Source organism: Theropithecus gelada, chromosome 15 (assembly GCF_003255815.1).
Source record: "Theropithecus gelada isolate Dixy chromosome 15, Tgel_1.0, whole genome shotgun sequence".
Classification (NCBI taxonomy): domain Eukaryota; kingdom Metazoa; phylum Chordata; class Mammalia; order Primates; family Cercopithecidae; genus Theropithecus; species Theropithecus gelada.
This window is the reverse complement of record NC_037683.1, coordinates 10,339,162-10,361,321: the sequence shown is the minus strand read 5'-3', so window position 1 is coordinate 10,361,321 and position 22,160 is coordinate 10,339,162. Positions and strand designations below refer to the sequence as shown.

The 22,160-nt window shown below is 52.1% G+C and overlaps 1 protein-coding gene across 1 annotated transcript in view; it reads right to left on the bottom strand.

The window, feature by feature from the left end:
- The window catches only part of WDR34 (WD repeat domain 34), a 31,450-nt gene that overhangs the window by 4,763 nt on the left and 4,527 nt on the right, over nucleotides 1–22,160 (bottom strand). The window contains exons 2-4 of the mRNA XM_025360539.1: nucleotides 20,406–20,573; nucleotides 20,024–20,260; nucleotides 2,299–2,547 (exon numbers count right to left, since the gene is read on the bottom strand). Of these exons, the coding sequence (XP_025216324.1) occupies nucleotides 2,299–2,547; nucleotides 20,024–20,260; nucleotides 20,406–20,573 (654 nt within the window). The remainder of the gene's footprint in view (nucleotides 1–2,298; nucleotides 2,548–20,023; nucleotides 20,261–20,405; nucleotides 20,574–22,160) is intronic.

Genomic DNA, 22,160 nt, shown 5'->3' with positions numbered 1-22,160 from the left:
AACCCCGTCTCTACCAAAAATACAAAAATTAGCTGGGCATGGGGGCCAGAGCCTGTAATCCCAGCTACTCAGGAAGTTGAGGTGGGAAGATCACTTGAACCCAGGAGACAGAGGTTGTACTGCTGCTCTCCAGTCTAAGCAACAGAGCAAGACCGTGTCTCAGAAAGAAAAAAAAAAAAAAAAAAAGGCCGGACCTGGTGGCTCAACACCTGTAATCCCAGCACTTTGGGAGGCCGAGGCAGGCGGATCACGAGGTCAGGAGTTCGAGACCATCCTGGCCAACATGGTGAAACCCCGTTTCTACTAAAAATACAAAACAATGAGCCAGGCGTGGTGGCGGGCACCTGTGGTCCCAGCTACTCGGGAGGCTGAGGCAGCAGAATAGCATGAACCTGGGAGGTAGAGGTTGCAGTGAGCCGAGATCGCGCCACTGCACTCCAACCTGGCAACAGAGTGAGACTCCATCTCAAAAAAAAAAAAAAAAAAACTCATTTTGTAAAAAAAAAAAAAAAAAAAAAACTATCCACTGGAAAGACTCCCCACTCCACAGCCATACCCCGGGCAGGGCTGGAGCATGTGCAAGAGGTGCCTCTGCTGTGGAGAACAAGCTGGCAGGAGACCAGGACTAGCAACTCCACTCCTAGGTTTAGACCCAAGAGAAATGAAAACTCATGTCCGCCGGACACAGGCGCATGACTCACAATACCCAAAAAGGGGAACAGCCCAAATGTCCATCAGCCGATGAGTGGCTAAATGAATGTGGTCTGTCGATGGAACACTATGCAGCTGTAAAAAGGAATGCAGCACCAATCCAAGCCACAACGTGCATGAACCCATTATTTTCAAACAAGGCTATACAGTGGGCTAGGAGGTAGAAGGAAGCTCTTGCAGGCCTGGTAATGTTCACTTTGTTGATCTGTGTTCTGGTTCAAGAAATGTTTACACTTTGTAAAAAATCATCTCAGGAGGCTGAGGCAGGAGCATCTCGAGCCCATGTGAAGTGCAGCCTGGGCAACATAGGAAGACCCTAACTCTAAAAACATTTTTTTGGCCAGGTGCGGTGGCTCACGCCTGTCATCACAGCACTTTGGGAGGCTCAGGCAGGTGGATCACCTGAGGTCAGTAGTTCGAAACCAGCCTGCCCAGCATGGTGAAATCCTGTCTCCACCAAAAACACAAAATTAGCCAGGCGTGGTGGCAGGTGCCTGTAATCCCAGCTACAGGAGAATTTCTTGGACCTGGGAGGCGGAGGTTGCAGTGAGCCAAGATCATGCCACTGCACTCCAGCCTGGGTGAAACAGCAAGATTCCGTCTCAAAAAAAAAGACAAAGACACAAGCTCCCTCATCTCAAACCCAATGCTGTCTGCCCAACTGCCCATCAGTGTTTACAGGGTCATGACTCTGGACTGTACCTGGAGGGCAGATGACCTGGAGCATGGTAGTGAAACCAGAGAGACTGGGGTTCAAGTTCTGGCTCAGCCAGGGTATAGCTGTGTGGCCCTGGACAAGTCACTTAGCCTCTCTCAGCCTCACCTATAAACTGAAGATTATAATAGCACTACCTCATACAGTTGTGTTTTTTTTGTTTGTCTTTTTTTCAGAAGGAGTCTTGCTCTGTTGTCCAGGCAGGAGTGCAGTGGTGTAGTCTCAGCTCACTGCAACCTCTACCTCCCGGGTTAAAGCAACTCTCCTGCCTCAGCCTCCCGAGTAGCTGGAACTACAGGCGTGCACCACCACACCTGGCTAATTTTTGTATTTTTAGCAGAGACGGGATTTCACTATGTTGGCCAGGCTGGTCTGGAACTCCTGACCTCAGGTGATCCGCCCACCTCGGCCTCCCAAGTGCTGCGATGACAGGCATGAGCCACCGCGCCCGGCCTCATACAGTTGTTTTGAGGAGTGAATAAGATACCACAGGAGACATTCTTAAATTGGGCCTGGCCCAAAGAAGGCCCTCACTGTACCATACATGGGGAGGCAGAGCAGCCGGGCCACCCGGGCTCCAGCCTCTGCCTCCACTGCTCACCCGCTCAGTTTCACCCTGGACGTTACTTCCACATAGGCTGTCCATCTCCCTAACCGTAAAGTGGACAGAACAAAACCTACCTCAAGGCCAGCAGTGAAGACTCACTGACTTATTCTTAGGGAACCTAGCCCAGTACCAGGCAGGACGTTAAAGCCTGGTGACTGCTGACCGTAACGACGACTGGCACGGCTGTTATTTGTGGGAAGGAAAACAAGGGGAGACAGAAGTGGGGCAGGGGCTCCACCCGAGGCTGCACCAGCCCATCCCCTACCATCTGCTGCTGCTCGGTCCAGTTCACCTCGAAGCCATCAAACGCGTGGCTCTGCCAGTTCTTGTTCAGCTCTCGGATGACCATGGCCTCCACTCTCCGAAGAAAGGCTGCGAGCCGAGGCATGTTGTACCGGGACAGGGGCTGCACGCTGACGGGCACAGGGGCCTCCGTCTGCACCTGGGCGTCCACATGACTCCGGGCCTGGGCGGACACGTTGGCAGTGGCAATGCTGGCCGTCTGGCAACTTTTCTGGGGGAAGGGTGAAAACAAGCATCACCACCTGGCTGTTCTCGCCCAGCCCCCGCCCAGCCCCCTGCCTGCCCCTCCTGCTGGACCTCCTCCTAGGTGCGATGGGTCTCCGGCTAGGGGCCTCTCTCAGTGAGGTCTGGGTTGGAGATGGCCCCTTGACTCTCCTATGTCCCACAGTCAATCAATGCCAGCCAACCAGAGCACTGTGTCCGCACCTCAGCCCCGGGGACCAATTCAGGGCTGGCCAAGGGACCCACACTTTTGGTACAATTCGGAGGAGCCAGAGGGCTCCATTTCTGAAGACGTGGAGGGCAGGCAGAACCACGTCGGCTCACACCACCACCCTGGCAGACACATGGTCTGATGCCCATGAACACCCCAGCTTCACACCACCCCAGCTACCTCCCTCAGCAGGCAGCCCTCCCAGCACCCGGGCGAGCAATGGCAGCTCCGGCATCCACTATGAGCTGCTGGGCGGGAGGCAGAGCACCGCCCCTAGAGGCCTTGCTCTCCACCCTGCCACCACGCCTACTATTCCTGGTCCCCTGCTTAGCTGTACCTGGGACAGGTACAAACATCAGAAAGGGAAGGAGAAGCCAGCCTCCCTATCTTACAGACATGCCCAATCTTCACCAAACGAAGGCTCTCTGGGCAGAAGCAATGATTGCTGCTGTGAGGGGCTTTCCCCAGGTGGCCAAGGGACAATGACAAGGCCCTGGACTGCCACACTCCCTCCTTCTCATCTCATGCAGGATTCGAGCTGGGCCAGGAGGCAAGCCCGGAGGAAGGAAGGGGGCCGGACTCACCAGGACAGTTCTTTTCTGAACAGAGAGGCCTCAGCACTGGTACCCACCCTCATCTCCACAGGCCACTCAATTCCCTCTGCTTGTCTGTATCCTAGTGAACCGCAAGTCCCCTCGCATAAGACTCTGTCTGATCTTTGAATCCCCAGCACTTTGCACGGTATTTGGCACAAAGCAGACATTCGTTTATACACATACACACATACACACACACAAAAAAAAAAAACGCTGGTGCAGTGGCTCAGGCCTGTAATCCCAGCACTTTGGGAGGCCGAGGTGGGCGGGCGGGTGAATCACAAGATCTGGAGATCAAGACCATCCTGGCTAACGTGGTGAAACCCGATCTGTACTAAAAATACAAAAAATTAGCCGGGCGTGGTGGTGAGTGCCTGTAGTTCCAGCTACTCAGGAAGCAGAGGCAGGAGAATGGCGTGAACCCAGGAGGCGGAGCTTGCAGTGAGCCGAGATCGCACCATTGCACTCCAGCCTAGGCAACGGAGCGAGACTCCATCTCAAAAAAGAAAAAAAAAATTAGACGGGTGTGGTGGCGCGTGCCTGTAATCCTAGCTACTCAGGAGGCTGAGGCAGGGGAATCACTCGAACCTGGGAGGCGGAGGTTGCAGTGAGCCAAGATCACGCCACTGCACTCCAGCCTGAGCTATGGAGGGAGACTCTGTCTCAAAAAATAAAATAAAATAAAATTATTGAGGTCAGGCACGGTGGCTCACGCCTGTAACCCCAGCGCTTTGGGAGGCCGAGGTGGGCGGATCACGAGGTCAGGAGATCGAGACCATCCTGGCTAAGATGGTGAAACCCTGTCTCTACTAAAAATACAAAAAAATTAGCTGGGTGTGGTGGCGGGTGCCTGTAGTCCCAGCTACTCAGGAAGGCTGAGGCAGGAGAATGGCGTGAACCCAGGAGGCAGAACTTGCAGTGAGCCGAGATCGCACTCCAGCCTGGGAGACAGAGCGAGACTCCGTCTCAAAAAAAAAAAAAAATTACTGAGCATCTACTTGCCAGGCATTGTATGGGTAATGAAGATACAGCAGAAAAGAAAATGTGCAAGATTCTTGTGCCCCAGGTGCTTACACAGGGGTGGGGAGAGATGAAAAAACAAGAAATACCAAATCCAGGCCGGGCGCGGTGGCTCACGCCTGTAATCCCAGCACTTAGGGAGGCCGAGATGGGCGGATCACGAGGTCAGGAGATCGAGACCATCCTGGCTAACACGGTGAAACCCCGTCTCTAAAAATATAAAAAACTAGCCGGGCGAGGTGGCGGGCGCCTGTAGTCCCAGCTACTCGGGAGGGAGGCTAAGGCAGGAGAATGGCATAAACCTGGGAGGCGGAGCTTGCAGTGAGCTGAGATCCGGCCACTGCACTCCAGCCTGGGTGACAGAGCGAGACTCTGCCTGAAAAAAAAAAAAAAAAAAGAAAGAAATACCAAATCCACACAGCACTGAGCACATCCAGAGGCAAGAGAACAGAAGCAAACAGCCAGGGAGGCTGTCTGGGGACAGCGAGGGTGGCCTCTTAGGGAGAAGGCATTTGAGCTGAGAGGTGAAGGACACGAAGAAGCCAGCCAAGTGGAAAGCTTCAGGAAGGAGTGTCGTGGGCCAGAATAAAATGTTATAGAGGAAAACTGCCTGAGCGCAGTGGCTCACACCTGTAATCCGAGCACTTTGGGAGGCCGAGGCAAGAGGATCACTTGAGTCCAGGAGTTTGAGACCAGCCTGGGCAACAGAGAGAAACCCTGTACCGGCCGGGCGCGGTGGCTCAAGCCTGTAATCCCAGCACTTTGGGAGGCCGAGACGGGCGGATCACGAGGTCAGGAGATCGAGACCATCCTGGCTAACACGGTGAAACCCCGTCTCTACTAAAAAAAAATACAAAAAACTAGCCGGGCGAGGTGGCTGGCACCTGTAGTCCCAGCTACTCGGGAGGCTGAGGCAGGAGAATGGCGTAAACCCAGGAGGCGGAGCTTGCAGTGAGCTGAGATCCAGCCACTGCACTCCAGCCTGGGCCACAGAGCGAGACTCCGTCTCAAAAAAAACAAAAAACAAAAAACAAAAAAAGAAACCCTGTACCTATAAAACAATTAAAAATTTGCCAGAAGCTGGGCGTGGTGGCTCATGCCTGTAATCCCAGCACTTTGGGAGGCCAAGGCAGGTGGATCACAAGGTCAGGAGTTCAAGACCAGCCTGGCCAAGATGGTGAAACCCCGTCTCTACTAAAAATACAAAATTGGCCGGGCACAGTGGCAGGCACCTGTAATCCCAATTACTTGAGAGGCTGAGGCAGGAGAATCGCGTGAACTTGAGGGGGCGAAGGTTGCAGTGAGCCAAGATCATGCCACTGCACTCCAGCCTGGGTGACAGAGGGAGACTCCAACTCAAAAAAAAAAAAAAAAAAATTGCCAGGCATGGTGGCACATCCTGTAGTCCCCAGCTACTCAGAAGGCTAAAGTGGGAAGATTGTTTGAGCCCAGGAAGTGGAGGCTGCAGTGAGCTGCTGATTGTGCCACTGCACTCCAGCCTGGGCAACAGAGCAAGTAAAGCCCAAGAAGACATGTTGGACTCTGGGAATCATGGAAAGAAGGGAATCCAGGGTGACCCTGGGATCTGCACTGAGAACCCGTGGACAGGGCATCCCCAGACGTGAGGTCACACTCAGACAGAGAACACAGGGCAGTTCTGTGGGGCCTGCTTTGGACTCAGATGCCTCAGCCACCCACGGGGAGGCATCAAGTATTCCCAGGGGAGGTTACAAAGCTCTGGAGAGCTTCTGACCAGACATGTGACTTGAAGCCACAGAGCTGGAGGAGGCCGCCGAGGGAGCATACACATCAAGGAATGAATGAATGCGCCAGGGGATCACAAAGGGCATGTGCCGAGTCAAGGGGACTAATGGAGAATCTCAAACTCTGTGAAAGCCACAATTCTGACCACAGTGCCACTTGGTAAGAGCTCACTTCCAGGCACTGTGCCAAGAGCTTCACCCACATCACCTCATTCCTCCTCACAACCACCCTACGAAGTAAATCCTATGTTCATATTATTAATGTTGGCACTGGGGCACAGAGAAACTGAGGAACTCACCCAAGGTCACACAGCAAAAGGTGATCGACTTGAACCCAGGCGGCCTTTTTTTTTTTTTTTGAGACAGGGTCTCACTCTGTTGCCCAGGCTGGAGTGCAATGGAGTGGTCATAGCTCACTGCAATCTACCTCTGCCTCCTGGGCTCAGGCAATCCTCCCACCTCAGACTCCCAAGTAGCTGGTACTACAGGTACAAAACTACACCTGGCTGATTTTTTTTTTTTTTTTTTTTTTTTTTTGAGACGGAGTCTCGCTCTGTCATCCAGGCTGGAGTGCAGTGGCCGGATCTCAGCTCACTGCAAGCTCCACCTCCCGGGTTCACGCCATTCTCCTGCCTCAGCCTCCCGAGTAGCTGGGACTACAGGCGCCCGCCACCTCGCCCGGCTAAGTTTTTGTATTTTTAGTAGAGACGGGGTTTCACTGTGTTAGCCAGGATGGTCTCGATCTCCTGACCTCGTGATCCGCCCGTCTCGGCCTCCCAAAGTGCTGGGATTACAGGCTTGAGCCACCGCGCCCGGCCGGCTGATTTTTTTAAAAGAATTTTTTTATAGAGACAGGGTCTCACTATATTACCTAGGCTTGTCTCCAACTCCTGGGCTCAAATGATCCTCCCTCCTCGGCCTCCCAAAGTACTGGGATTATAGGTGTGAGCCACCGCGCCCAGCCAACCTGACTTGCCACTAGACTGTCGGACCTGACAACAGTAAACTGCATCCCAGCCATAGTGCTCTCCCACACACGCACGAGGCTGGGCCAACCACATGTCGCTGCACTCCGCTTCAGACGCTTGGCAGATACAGCACTCCTCACAAACTGAAGAATCACGGCGCCCTGCACTGCACAAGCCTATCGGGCCATTTTCCCTACAGCATGCGCTTAGTTCATGCCTCTGCCACATTTTGGCAATTCTCACAATATTTCAAACTTACTCATTCTTAGTATATCTGTTACAGTGATTTGTGATGGGTGATCTTTGATGTTACTACAATAACCGTTTTGCAGCACCACAAATTGCACCCACGTGAGACAGTGAACTTCATCAATAAATGTTGTGTGTGATCTGACTGCTCCACTGACCAGCTGTTCCCTATCTCTCTCTCTCCTTGGGCCTCCCTATTCCCTGAGACAAAACAACATTGAAAGTAAGCCAATTAGGCCAGGTGTGGTGGTTCATGCCAGTAATCCCAGCACTTTGGGAGGCCAAGGCAGGCAGATCACCTGAGGTCAGGAGTTCGAGACCAGCCTGTACAATGTGGTGAAACCCCATCTCTACTAAAAAAACACAAAAATTGGGCGGGCATACTGGCTCATGCCAGTAATCCCAGCACTCTGGGAGGCCAAGGCGGGCGGATTACCTGAGGTCAGGAGTTCGAGACCAGCCTAGTCAACACAGCAAAACCCCATCTCTACTAAAAATACATAAATTAGGCCGGGCGCGGTGGCTCAAGCCTGTAATCCCAGCACTTTGGGAGGCCGAGGCGGGCGGATCACGAGGTCAGGAGATCGAGACCATCCTGGCTAACATGGTGAAACCCCGTCTCTACTAAAAATACAAAAAAAAACTAGCCGGGCGTGGTGGCGGGCGCCTGTAGTCCCAGCTACTCGGAGGCTGAGGCAGGAGAATGGCCTGAACCTGGGAGGCGGAGCTTGCAGTGAGCCAAGATCGCGCCACTGCACTCCAGCCTGGGTGACACAGCGCGAGACTCCGTCTCAAAAAAAAAATAAAATAAAAATAAAAATAAAAATACATAAATTAGCTGGGCATAGTGGTATGCACCTGCAACCCCAGCTACTCAGGAGGCTGAGGCAGGAGAATCGCTTGAACCCAGCCTGGGCAACAAGAGTGACACTCTGTCTCAAAAAAAAAAAAAATTACCCAGGCGTGGTTACAGGTGCCTGTAGTCCCAACTACTTGGAAGGCTGAGCCAGAAGAATCACTTAAACCTAAGAAGCAGAGGTTGCAATGAGCCGAGATCATGCCACCGCACTCTGGCCTGGGCAACAAAGTGAGACTCCATGTTAAAAAAAAAAAAAAGGCCGGGCGCGGTGGCTCAAGCCTGTAATCCCAGCACTTTGGGAGGCCGAGGCGGGCGGATCACGAGGTCAGGAGATCGAGACCATCCTGGCTAACATGGTGAAACCCCGTCTCTACCAGAAAATACAAAAAACTAGCCAGGCGAGGTGGCGGGCGCCTGTAGTCCCAGCTACTTGGGAGGCTGAGGCAGGAGGATGGCATAAACCTGGGAGGCAGAGCTTGCAGTGAGCTGAGATCTGGCCACTGCACTCCAGCCTGGGCAACAGAGCGAGACTCCATCTCAAAAAAAAAAAAAAAAAAAAAAAAAAGCTAAGCCAATTAATATCCCTACAGGGACCTCTAAATGTTCAAGGGAAAGGAATAGTTGCAGGTCTCTTAATTCAAAAGCTAGACATGATTAAGCTTAGTGAAGAGGGCATGTTGAAAGCTGAGACAGGCTGAAGCCAGGCCTCTTGCACCAAACAGCCAAGTTGTGAACGCAAAGTTCTTTTTTTTTTTTTTTTTTAGACGGAGTCTTGCTCTGTCGCCCGAGCTGGAGTGCAGTGGCCAGATCTCAGCTCACTGCAAGCTCCGCCTCCTGGGTTCACACCATTCTCCTGCCTCAGCCTCCCGAGTAGCTGGGACTACAGGCGCCCGCCACCTCGCCCGGCTAGTTTTTTGTATTTTTTTAAGTAGAGACGGGGTTTCACCAGGTTAGCCAGGATGGTCTCGATCTCCTGACCTTGTGATCCGCCCGTCTCGGCCTCCCAAAGTGCTGGGATTACAGGCTTGAGCCACCGCGCCCGGCCAAACGCAAAGTTCTTGAAGGAAATTAAAAGTGCTACTCCAGGGAACACACAAATTATAAGGAAGTGAAACAGCATATTGCTGATAGGGATAAAGTTTAGTGGCCTGGATAGAAAATCAATCCAGCCACATTTCCTTAAGACACACCATAACTCAGAGCAAGGCCCTAACTCTCTTCAACTCCATGAAGGCTGAGGGCGGTGAGGAAGCTGCAGAAGAAAAGCGGGAAGCCAGCAGAGGTTGGCTCATGAGCTTTAAGGGAAGCAGCCATCTCCATAATGTACAAATACAAGATGAAGCAGCAAGTGCTGCTGGACAAGCCGCAGCAAGTTCTCCAGAAGATCTAGCTCAGATTATTGATGAAGGTGGCCGCACTAAACAGATTTTTTTTTTTTTTTTTTGAGACAGTCTCACTCTGTCACCCAGGCTGGAGTACAGTGGTGTGATCTCGGCAACCTTCACCTCCTGGGTTCTAGCAATTCTCCTACCTCAGCCTCCCGAGTAGCTGGAATTACAGGTGCCCGACACCATGCCTGGCTAATGTTTGTAATTTTTTTTTTTTTTTTTTTTTTGAGACGGAGTCTCACTCTGTCGCCCAGGCCGGAGGGCAGTGGCCGGATCTCGGCTCACTGCAAGCTCCGCCTCCCGGGTTTACACCATTCTGCCTCAGCCTCTTGAGTAGCTGGGACTACAAGCACCCGCTACCTCGCCCGGCTAGTTTTTTTTGTATTTTTAGTAGAGACGGGGTTTCACCATGTTAGCCAGGATGGTCTCGATCTCCTGACCTCGTGATCTACCCGTCTTGGCCTCCCAAAGTGCTGGGATTACAGACTTGAGCCACCGCGCCCGGCCATGTTTGTATTTTGAATAGAGACGGAGATTCACCATGTCAGCCAGGCTGGTCTCAAACTCCTGAACTCAGGTGATCAGTCCGCCTGGGCCTCCCAAAGTGCTGGGATTACAGGCATGAGCCACCACACCCGGCCCAGATTTTCTTTTTTTTTTTTTTTTTTTTGAGACGGAGTCTTGCTCTGTAGCCCGGGCTGGAGTGCTGTGGCCGGATCTCAGCTCACTGCAAGCTCCGCCTCCCGGGTTTGCGCCATTCTCCTGCCTCAGCCTCCGGAGTAGCTCGGACTACAGGCGCCCGCCACCTCGCCCGGCTAGTTTTTTGTATTTTTAGTAGAGACGGGGTTTCACTGTGTTAGCCAGGATGGTCTCGATCTCCTGACCTCGTGATCCGCCCGTCTCGGCCTCCCAAAGTGCTGGGATTACAGGCTTGAGCCACCGCGCCCGGCCCAGATTTTCAAAGTAGATGAAACATTGGAAGGACATGCCATCTAGGAATTTGGAAACTAGAAAGAAGTCAATGCCTGGCTTCAAAGCTTGAAAAGACAGGCTGACTCTCTTGTTAGGGGATAATGCAGCTGATGACTTCAAGGAAAAGCCAAAGTTCATTTATATCCAGAAAATCCTAGGGCCCTAACAAATTATGCTAAGCCAGGCACAGTGGCTCATGTCTGTAATCCCAGCACTTTGGGAGGCCAAGGAAGGTGGATTATTTTTGAGTCCAAGAGTTTGTGACCAGCCTAGGCAACATGGGGAAACCCAGTCTCTACAAAAAATTTAAAAATTAGCCAGGTCAGCTGGGCACAGTGGCTCATGCCTGTAATCCCAGCAATTTGGGAAGCCAAGGTGGGCTGATCACGAGAACAGGAGTTCGAGACCAACCTGACCAACACGGTGAAACCCCATCTCTACTAAAAATACAAAAATCAGGCAGGCGTGGTGGCACACACCTGTAATCCCAGGTACTCGGGAGGCTGAGGCAGAATTGCTTGAACCTGGGAGGTGGAGGTTGCAGTGAGCTGAGATCACACCACCGCACTCCAGCGCGGGCAACAGAGCAAGACTCTGTCTCAAAAAAAAAAAAAAAAGGTGTGTTCAGGGGAGTACAAAGGGCTGGGCCAGACTTTACGTAATCACACCAGGACGTCCTCGGAAGGAATCAGAGAACAGTAACTACCAAAGCAAGACCAGTAGGGTCCACCCTCTTGAGAGTCTGAGGCCCCAGGGTCCCTCTGCAGCCTGAAGGCCAATTCTTCCCCAAGACAGCCTGCAGCCATGGAGAAGCCCAGAACATCAGCACCCCTGCCTCTCAGAGGAAGGAAACTGAGGCCCAGAAAGATGAGGAGATGCCTCCTGGAAAGTCCACCTGCCCCACAGGACCCCTTTTCTTGGAAAACCTCCTACCCAGGGGGTGCCATATGCTAGAGAATCTCCTGGGCCGGGCCGGGCCAAGCCAGGCCCAGCCAAGCCAAGCAGGCAGAGCCAGGCATGGTGGCTCAGGCCTGTAATCCTAGCCCTTTGGGAGGCTGAGGCAGGCAGATCATTTGAGGCCAGGAGTTCGAGACCAGCCTGACCAAAATGGTGAAGCCCTCTCTCTACTAAAAATACAAAAAAAAGAAAAAAGAAAGAAAAATTAGCCAAGTCTGTTGGTAGACGACTGTAATCACAGCTACTAGGGAGGCTGAGGTGGGAAGATCGCTTGAACCTAGGAGGTGCAGGTTGCAGTAAGCCAAGATTGTGCCACTGCACTACAGCCTGGGCGACAGAGGGAGACTCTGTTTCAAAAAAAAGAGAGAGAGAGAGAGAGAATCTGCTGGGCCGGAAGCTACAGCCAGTCCAGAAAAGGCACTCACGTAGAGGCCCAGAGGTAGGCAGCGAGGTGAATTCAGAAGAGGGATGCAGCAGAGGCCGGCCAGGGGGTGAAAGCACACAAGAAACCATTCAGTTCAGCATTTCCTAGGCACCTCTGGGACACGGAAAACTACGGGAGACTCACCCCTGCCCTCAAGGAGCTAAATCAAGGGAGACAGACCTGAATGTTAAAAATGCACCCCACTGGGCCGGGCGCGGTGGCTCACGCCTGTAATCCCAGCACTTTGGGAGGCCGAGACGGGCGGATCACAAGGTCAGGAAATCGAGACCACAGTGAAACCCCGTCTCTACTGAAAATGCAAAAAAAATTAGCCGGGCGCGGTGGCGGGCGCCTGTAGTCCCAGCTACTCAGGAGGCTGAGGCAGGAGAATGGCGTGAACCCGGGAGGCGGAGCTTGCAGTGAGCCGAGATCATGCCACTGTACTCCAGCCTGGGCGACAGAGCGAGACTCCGTCTACCAAAAAAAAAAAAAATGCACCCCACTGGGAAACAGTTCAATAGATCGCAGTGAGGATGGCGCACTGGAATCATGCTTGATGCCTCTGAACTGCACGCTTTCAAAAATGCTTAAAACGGGCCAGACATGGTGGTTCACAGCTTTAATTTCAGCACTTTGGGAGGCTGAGTGGGAGGCTCACACGAGGCCAGGAGTTCAATACCAGCTGGGTAACAAAGCAAGACCTCTGACTCTACAGAAATTTTCCAGATTAGCCAGGCGTGATAGTGTGCACCTGTAATTCTATCTACTCGGGAGACGGAAGTGGGAGGATTGCTTAAGTTCAAGAGTTTTGAGGCTGCAGTGAGCTTTGATCACATCATTGCATTCCAGGCTGGGAGACAGAACTAGACCACCAGCACATTGGGAGGCCGAGGTGGGAGGATCATTTGAGGTCAGGAGTTCGAGACCAGCCTGGCCAACATGGTGAAACCCCCTCTCTACTAAAAATACAAAAAATAGCCAGGCCTAGTGGGACACGCCTCTAATTCCAGCTACTGGGGAGGCTGAGGTGGGAGAACTGCTTGAACTCAGAAGGCAGAGACTGCAGTGAGCCGAGATTGCACCACTGCACTCCAGCCTAGGGAAGACAGTGCGACTCCATCTCAAAAAAAAAAAAAAAAAAAACTGGGCCAGTGTAGTGGCTCACACCAGTAATCCCAGCACTTTGGGAGGCTGAGGCGGGCGGATCACAAGGTCAGGAGTTCGAGACCAGCCTGACCAATATGGTGAAACCCCATCTCTACTAAAACTACAAAAATTAGCTGGGTATGGTGGTATGTGCCTGTAATCCCAGCTACTCGGGAGGCTGAGGCAGGAGAATTGCTTGAACCCAGGAGATAGAGGTTGCAGTGAGCTGGGATTGCACCATTGCACTCCAGCCTGGATGACAGAGCAAGACTCTGTCTCAAAAATAAATAAATAATTTTTTTTTTTAAGTAACTCTACTGGAAAGCAGCTGGATTAAACTAGTGGTTCTAGTGGTTCTCAAACTTCGCTATGCATTAGAATCATTTAGGGAGATTTTATAAAACCAGATTCCTAGGTCATACCACATGCAAAGTAAGCCACAGTAACTGCAAGTAGAACCCAGGAGTTCACATTTTTCAACACTTTCCAGGGCATTCCACTGTTGACTACCTTTGAGAAGAGGGATGAGGTACCCCTCAGCTGAGACAGCGGGGCCAGTCACTGACACTCAGAAACTCCACATGAACAGCACTGGCTTTCACTTGGCTTTCTGGTCAACAGTCCCATTCAATCCCATAAGAAGTATCCTAACAATCGCACTTCACAGAAGACAGACTGCGTTACTAGTCCAGGGCCAAGCCACTAATAAAAAGGATCTGCACCCTCAAACTCAGATCGAAAGTTAAGGTCCAGGACACCGTCCCTCTAAACAGATAGGGATGTGGCAAGAAAAGTCAAGTCAGGCCAAAAACTACATATATATAAAAATATATATATATAATATATACACAAATGTTATATCTATTATATATTATATATAGTAATATATATATAAATATATATATATATTTTTTAAGACAGGGTCTCACTCTGTCACTCAGGCTGGAATGCAGTGGCGTGATTTTGGCTCACCGCAACTTCTACCTCCTGGGTTCAAGCGATTCTCCTGCCTCAGCTTCCCGAGTAGCTGGGATTACAGGCAGGCGCCACCACGCCCGGCTAATTTTGCATTTTTAGTAGAGACGGGGTTTCTCCATGTTGGTCAGGCTGGTCTTCAACTACCAGTTGACCTCAGGTGATCCGCCCGCCTCGGCCTTACAAACTGCTGAGATTACAGGCGTGAGCCACCGCGCCCAGTCTCATTTTTGTATTTTTAGTAGAGATGGGGTTTCACCATGTTGGCCAGGCTGGTCTCGAACTCCTGACCTCAGGTGATCCACCCGCCTCAGCCTCTCAAAGTGCTGGGATTACAGGCATGAGGCACCACGCCGGCCCATAGATTACCTCCACAAAGAAGAAAAAGTTAACTCAAAAAGCACCAGGCGGCAGTAGCGCAGTGGTCACCATGACGGCTGAGGGGCTGGGCGCGGTTCTGCCAGGCTAGGAGCACACCCAGCACCCAGAATCTCAGTGGTCGCTGCTTCAGCACAGCCTGTGCCATGGCCACCTCTGCCCCCTCCTTGGAGCATGTCGGGAAGCTGCATGAGATCTTTCACTGTCTCCAGGAAGGCCTACAAGGGGTGCCCAAGCAGCTGCTGGATGCAGTGGGGACCAAAGAGAAGCTGATCAGAGATGTTGATGAAAAGCAACAGGAAGGAAATAAAAAGCTGGCAGAGATGGAGGAGGAACTACCTTATGCACCTCTACCTTTCCGTAACCCCATGATGTCTAAGCTTCAAAACTACCAGAAGGGCCAGGGGTAGTAGCTCACACCTGTACTTCCAGCACTTTAGGAGGCTGAGGTGGGCAGATCACTTGAGGTCAGGAGTTCAGGACCAGCCTGACCAACATGGTGAAACCTCATCTCTACTAAAAATACAAACATTAACCAGCTGTTGTGGCGCGCAGCTGTAGTCCCAGCTTCTCAGGAGGCTGAGGCAGGAGGATCACTTGAAACCAGGAGGTGGAGGTTGCAGTGAGCTGAGATTGCACCACTGCACTTCAGCCTGGACAACAGAGCGAGACTCTGTCTCACACACACAAAAAGAAAGTACCAAGAGTAGCCCAGGCGAGGTGGCTCAGGCTTGTAATACCTATACCTTGGGAGGCCGAGGTAGGCAGATGACTTGAGGCCATGAGTTTGAGACCAGCCTGGCCAACATGGTGAAAGGTCAGGAGTTCAAAACCAACCTGGCCAATATGGCGAAACCCCATCCCTACTTAAAATTTTAAAAAAATGGACTGAGCACAGTGGCTAACACCTGTAATCCCTGCACTTTGGGTGGCCGAGGTCAGGAAATCAAGACTACCCTGGCTAACACAGTGAAACCCCACCTCTACCAAAAAAAAAACAAAAAATTAGCCAGGCGTGCTGGCAGGCACCTGTAGTTCCAGCTACTTAGGAGGCTGAGACAGGAGAATCACTTGAACCTGGGAGGGAGAGGTTGCAGTGAGCCAAGATTGTGCCACTGCACTCCAGCCTGGGCAACAGAGTGAGACTCTGTCTCAAAAAAAAAAAAAAAAAATTATTAGCCATGCATAGTGGCTCATGCCTATAACCCCAGCCACTCGGGAGGCTGAGGCAGGAGAATTGCTTGAAGTCGGGAGGCAGAAGTTGCAATGAGCTGAGATCACGCCATTGCACTCCAGCCTAGGCCACAGAGTGAGACTGTGTCTCAAAAAAAAGGCCAGGCAGGGAACGGTGGCTCACGCCTGTAATCCCAGCACTTTGGGAGGCCGAGGCAGGCGGATCACGAGGTCAGGAGATCGAGAGCATCCTGGCCAACACGGTGAAACCCCGTCTCTACTAAAAATACAAAAAATTAGCCGGCTGTGGTGGCAGGCACCTGTAGTCCCAGCTACTTAGGAGGCTGAGGCAGGAGAATGGCATGCACCTGGGAGGCAGAGCTTGCAGTGAGCCGAGACTGCGCCACTGCACTCCAGCCTGGGCAATAGAGTGAAACTACGCCTCAACAACAACAAAAAAAAACCGCTGGGCAAGGTGGTTCATGCCTGTAATCTCACCACTCTGGGCCGAGGCAGGCAGATCACGAGGTTAGATCACGAGGTCCGGAGTTCAAGACTCACCTGGCCCACATAGTAAAACCCGTCTCTACTAAAAATACAAAAATTAGCTGGGCATGGTGGCACGTGCCTGTAGTCCCAGCTACTCCAGAGGCTGAGGCAGAAGAATCACTTGAACCCAGGAGGCGGAGGTTGTGGGGAGCCGAGATGGTGCCACTGCACTCCAGCCTGGGCAAGAGAGCAAGACTCCGTCTCAAAAAAAAAAAAAAAAATACAAAAATTAGCTGGGCTTGGTGGCGCGTGCCTGTAGTCCCAGCTCAGGACTGAGGCTGAGGCAGGAGAATCGCTTGAACCCAGGAGGCGGAGGCTGCAGTGAGCCGAGATGGCGCCACTGCACTCCAGCCTGGCAACAGGCTCCATCTCACAAAAAAAAATTTTAAAATTAGCTGGGCACAGTGGTATGTATCTGTAATCCCCGCTACACAGGAGGCTGATGCAAGAGGACGGCTTGAGCCTGGAAGTTGGAGGTTGGAGTGAGCCAAGATGACACTACTGCACTCCTACCTGGGAGACAGAGCAAGATCCTGTGGATGGATGGATGGATGGATGGATGGATGGAAGGAAGGGAGGAAGGAAGGGAGGAAGGGAGGGAGGGAGGAAGGAAGGGAGGAAGGGAGGAAGGGAGGGAGGGAGGGAGGGAGGGGAAGGGAAGAGAAGAGTGGGAAGGGGACAACAGAAAGGGAAGGGATGAAAAAAGTAACTTACCTTCTTCTGGCCCTTGAAACATTCTTACCATATAAAAGAATCTCCTTAGGTAAGAGAGCTGGCTGTTTCAAGTGAACCATCCTCAGATGAAAGCCTTCACACCCAAGTATTAGAATCATTTTCTTGGGATTCTACAGGTTAAAGCTATCTACTAGAAAATTAACCGGACTCAATCTCATTCTATTAGAAAAAAAAAAAGTATTAAACTGAATCAATGATTCCTAGAGTCTACTTTATTTTTATTTATTTTTTATATACAGAGTCTCACTGTCACCCAGGCTGGAGTGCAGTGGCACAATCTCGGCTCACTGCAACCTTCGCCTCCCAGGTTCAAGCGGTTCTCCCACCTCAGCCTCCAGAGGAGCTGGGATTACAGGTGTGCACCACCACATCCGGCTAATTTTTGGTACTTTTAGTAGAGATGGGGTTTCACCATGTTGGCCAGGCTTGTCTCCAACTCCTGACCTCAGGTGACCCATCAGCCTCACCTGACCTCAGGTGACCCACCAGCCTCCCAAAGTGCTGGGATTACAGGTGTGAGCCACCACACCCAGCCCCAACCTAGAGTCTTCTAAAAATGTTCAGCAAGGCCGGGCGCGGTGGCTCAAGCCTGTAATCCCAGCACTCTGGGAGGCTGAGGTGGGTGGATCATGAGGTCTGAAGATCAAGACCATCCTGGCCAACACGGTGAAACCCCATCTCTACTAAAAATACAAAAAATTGGCCAGGCGTGGTGGCGGGTGCCTGTAGTCCCAGCTACTCGGGAGGCTGAGGCAGGAGAATGGCGTGAACCCAGGAGGCAGAGCTTGCAGTGAGCAGAGATCGCGCCACTGCACTCCAGCCTGGGCGACAGAGCGAGACTCCGTTTCAAAAAAAAAAAAAAAAAAAGTTCATGTTCAGCAAGAGCTATTCTCAGTACTGCGTAAAAGCCAGTGCATCTGAATCATCAGTTGACCTGTAATAAGGATAGACAGTTAACTAAACCACCCAGTGCCCTGGCTTTCCCTGAGAACTGCTCCCATGCAGCACAGCAAAGTGGGGAGTGCTTGCAAGCCAGATCAAATCCTGGCTTCAGCTGTGCAGACTTCCAGGCCTAAGGTAAGAAATCTGTCCTCAAGATAAGACTTCATGGAAACCTCACTGGCCTTGGGGAAGATCTGGGCTCTCTGCAGGTTCATGCAGCAAGCTAAGCCTCAGTATTCTCTTCTGGGACATGTGCAGCACCCAAGGCTGCTCATCTTCAGAGGAAAAGCATAAGTCGTTACAATACTCAGAGGCCCCACCTGACCTGCCTTTCCTCACCTTATCCTCTCTGACCTCACCTGGGACCACTCTTCGCAATCCCTCACTCCTCGCCAGGCCCATCTGCCTCCTCAAACAGACAGATTTGTCCTAGGGCCTTTGCACTGACCTTTTTTTCCCCCTGTAGAGTCACGGTCTCTCACTGTGTTACCCAAGCTGGAACACAGTGGTGCAATCATAGCTCACTGCACCTTTGAACTCCTGGGCTCAAGGGATCCTCCCGCCTCAGCTGCTCAAGTAGCTGGCACTACAGGCACAATGCCAGGGCACCCTACTTTGCACTTGACTTTTCATCTCCCTCGATGACTCTACCCCAGGTATCCACTTAGCCCAAGCTCACTCCTCCAAATCTTTGCTAAAATGTCACCCTCTCACTGTAGTCCACACGGCAAACCACACTCTCAATCCCCAACCCAGTCCTTCCAATCTCTCAGCTTTTTCTTTTGTCCACGGCACTATTCACCTTCTAACACACTGCATAATTTACTTATTAAACATACTGTTAATGTTCCAGCCCCTGCCACTGCCCATGTAAGCTCCAGGAGGGACAGATGTCTGTCTTCTTTTCTGATGAGTCCCCAACCCTTGAACAGCTCCTGGCACACGGCAGGTACTCCAAGTCCGCACAGACCCCTCGGGAGAGGCCTTGAGCACGCAGCAGCCCCGCCCTTCATCTCATGAGAGCACCTCCTTTTCCAAGCGTTTGATTAAACACCTGGAAAACTGGCTTATCTAGAATTTACGATGCAGTTTGGTCATTTAAAAGTTAGCCTGGCTGGCCGGGCGCGGTGGCTCAAGCCTGTAATCCCAGCACTTTGGGAGGCCGAGACGGGCGGATCACAAGGTCAGGAGATCGAGACCATCCTGGCTAACCCGGTGAAACCCCGTCTCTACTAAAAAATAAAAAAAACTAGCCGGGCGAGGTGGCGGGCGCCTGTAGTCCCAGCTACTCGGGAGGCTGAGGCAGGAGAATGGCGTGAACCCGGGAGGCGGAGCTTGCAGTGAGCTGAAATCCGGCCACTGCACTCCAGCCCGGGCGACAAAGCGAGACTCCGTCTCAAAAAAAAAAAAAAAAAGTTAGCCTGGGCCGGGCGCGGTGGCTCACGCCTGTAATCCCAGCACTTTGGGAGGCCGAGGCGGGCGGATGACGAGGTCAGGAGATCGAGACCATCCAGACTAACACAGTGAAACCCCGTCTCTACTAAAAAATACCAAAAAAAAATTAGCTGGGCGTGGTGGCGGGCGCCTGTAGTCCCAGCTACTCGGGAGGCTGGGGCAGGAGAATGGTGTAAACCCGGGAGGCGGAGTTTGCAGCGAGCCGAGATAGGGACAGCTTAAGCCCAGGAGTTGGAGACCAGCCGAGGAAACACAGGGAGACCCCATCTCTATAATAAATAAACAGCCGCCGTGGGGGCGCGCGCCTTAAGTCTCAGCTACTCTGGATGCGCAGGTGGGAGGATCGCTCCTGCACCGGAGGCTGAGACGGCAGTGAGCCGAGATCGCACCACTGCACTCCAGCCTAGGCGACAGAGCGAGACCTTGTCTCGTTTTTCTCAAAAAAAAAACGAAACAAAACCAAAAAAAGTTGTTTTAAATGCTTAAAAACTGCAGTTCACACAAAATCCTTCAAAACGTGGGATCCTTGGAGGTGTTTGTTTTTCCACTTTTTGTTGTTAAAAAATGAGCCAAGAGCATCCTCCGGGTCAGTTTATGTGGAAGAAACTATAGAGGCAAACGATGGGACGCCCGAACCCGCCCGGCGGCCGCGCTGCGCCCGCGCCTTCCCGCCCGCGTCTCTCCGCGCTTGGCCCGCGCCCTCACCGTCTCCCCGCGGATGCCCTGGACGGCCCTCCACTGCGAGGGCACGGACGCCACACCCAGGGTCTCGTCCTGCAGTGGCCCTGGCCGCCCGGGCCCCGGGCCGCTGGCAACCCCGCCCGTCGCCAGCACCGCAACACGCGCGCTTCCCGCCTGGCTGAGTGGCCCGGACTGCGCGCGGGTTGCCGTGGAGACGGTTCCGCCCTCTCGTACCGACGCACTCAGGCGCGACCTCCGCCCCTACGCCGCCTTGAGCGGAAAACGGGGAACGTGAGGCTGGCGGCGCCATGTTTGAATTGGTCGCAGCGCCACCTGCAAGGCCTGGAAGAAAGAAAAGTAATGATTCTTCTCGGCCACAGAGAGAAGCATGACCAGTTTTGCATACCCTGTCCCTAGAAAAAGCAGGCTCGAGAAAGGCCTGACTACTCCTAGGCGAGGAAAACTGCGGAAATGAGGCATTGGTGCCAGGTTCAAAGATGGCGCTGAGCTGCCAAGCGCAGAGGCCAGGCGAGGGCTGGAGCCTGCGGCCGTGGCGGGCCCGCGAGTTCTGGGCCTGGGGGCGCAGATCTGGCTGAGCAACTGATGCTTCCAGAAGATCCGAGAACCGCGCCACTCGAACAGGCCACCTCGAAGCCAAGTGGTCTCCCTTTGATCCTCAGTCTCTGTCTCAATAGAATGATGATGAAAAATATCCCTACGGAGATTAAATGTGGTTGAAAAGCTGGGAGGCCCAGGCCGGGCGCGGTGGCTCACGCCTGTAATCGCAGCACTTTGGGAAGCCGAGGCGGGCGGATCACGAGGTCAGGAGATCGAGACCAGCCTGACCAACAACATGGTGAAACCCCCTCTCTACTAAAAATACAAAAATTAGCCGGGTGTGGTGGTGCGGGCCTGTAATCCCAGCTACTCGGGAGACGAAGGCAGGAGAATCGCTTGAACCCCGGAGGCCGAGGTTGCAGTGAGCCGGATCGCCCCACTGCACTCCAGCCTGGGCAACGGAGTGAGACGCCGCCTCAAAAAAAAAAAGAAAAGCTGGGAGGCCCAAATGAGGTCTTCCACAGAAAAATGCTTATTAAATCGAAATTAAAAGCAAATAACCAAATAATGTGCCTACTGTATGTCGGGCAAAAAGTCCAGAACCTCTCTTATTAAATTCTCTCCCTGAGGAAGGAATTGCTTTTTTTTTTTTTTTTTTTTTTTTTTGTATTTTTTAGTAGAGACAGGATTTCACCGTGTTAGCCAGGATGGTCTCGATCTCCTGACCTCGTGATCCACCCACCTCAGCCTCCCAAAGTGCTGGGATTACAGGCGTGAGTCACCGGGCCTGGCCAGGAATTGCTTTTGATACAGTATTATGTCGTTCTGCCATTCCCCACACCCCACCGCAATTAAAAAACACTGGAGACTCTGACCTGAGGACTAAAACAATAAAAATAAATAATAAACAAATAGACTGGGTGCGGTGGCTCACACCTGTAATCCCGGTACTTTGAGAGGCCAAGGCAGGAGGATCGCTTGAAGCCAGGAGTTCAAAACCAGCCTGAGCAACATAGTGAGAGCCCGTCTCTACCAAAAAAAAGTTTCAAAACGTAGCTGGGCATGGTGGCACATGCCTGTAGTCCCACTTACTCGGCAGGCTGAGGTGTAAGGATCCCTCGAGTCCAGGAGTTTGAGGCTGTGGTGAGCTATGATTACACCACTACACTACAGCCTGAGAGATAGAGCAAGACCCTATCTCTAAAAAAATAATAATAAGCCAAACGAGATGGCCAGCACTTTGAAAGGCCAAGGCAAGAGGATCACTTGAGCCCAGGAGTTTGAGAACTGCCTGGGCTGAACATAGCAAAACTCCCTATCTACAAAAAATTTAAAAATTAGCCAGGCATGGTGGCACACACCTGTAGTCCCAGCTGCTCCGGAGGCCAGGGTGAGAGGATCCCTGGAGTCAGGGAAGTTGAGGCTGCAGAAAGCCCGGATTGAACCACACTGTGCTTCAGCCTAGACAAGAGAGTGAGACCCTGTCTCAAAATAATAATAATAATAACAAAATAATAAAATTTTAAAAATTCTAAAAAATGATATGGAAGGATAGATGCTACTTTTTCTTTTTCTTTTTTCTTTTTTTTTTTTTTTTTTTTTT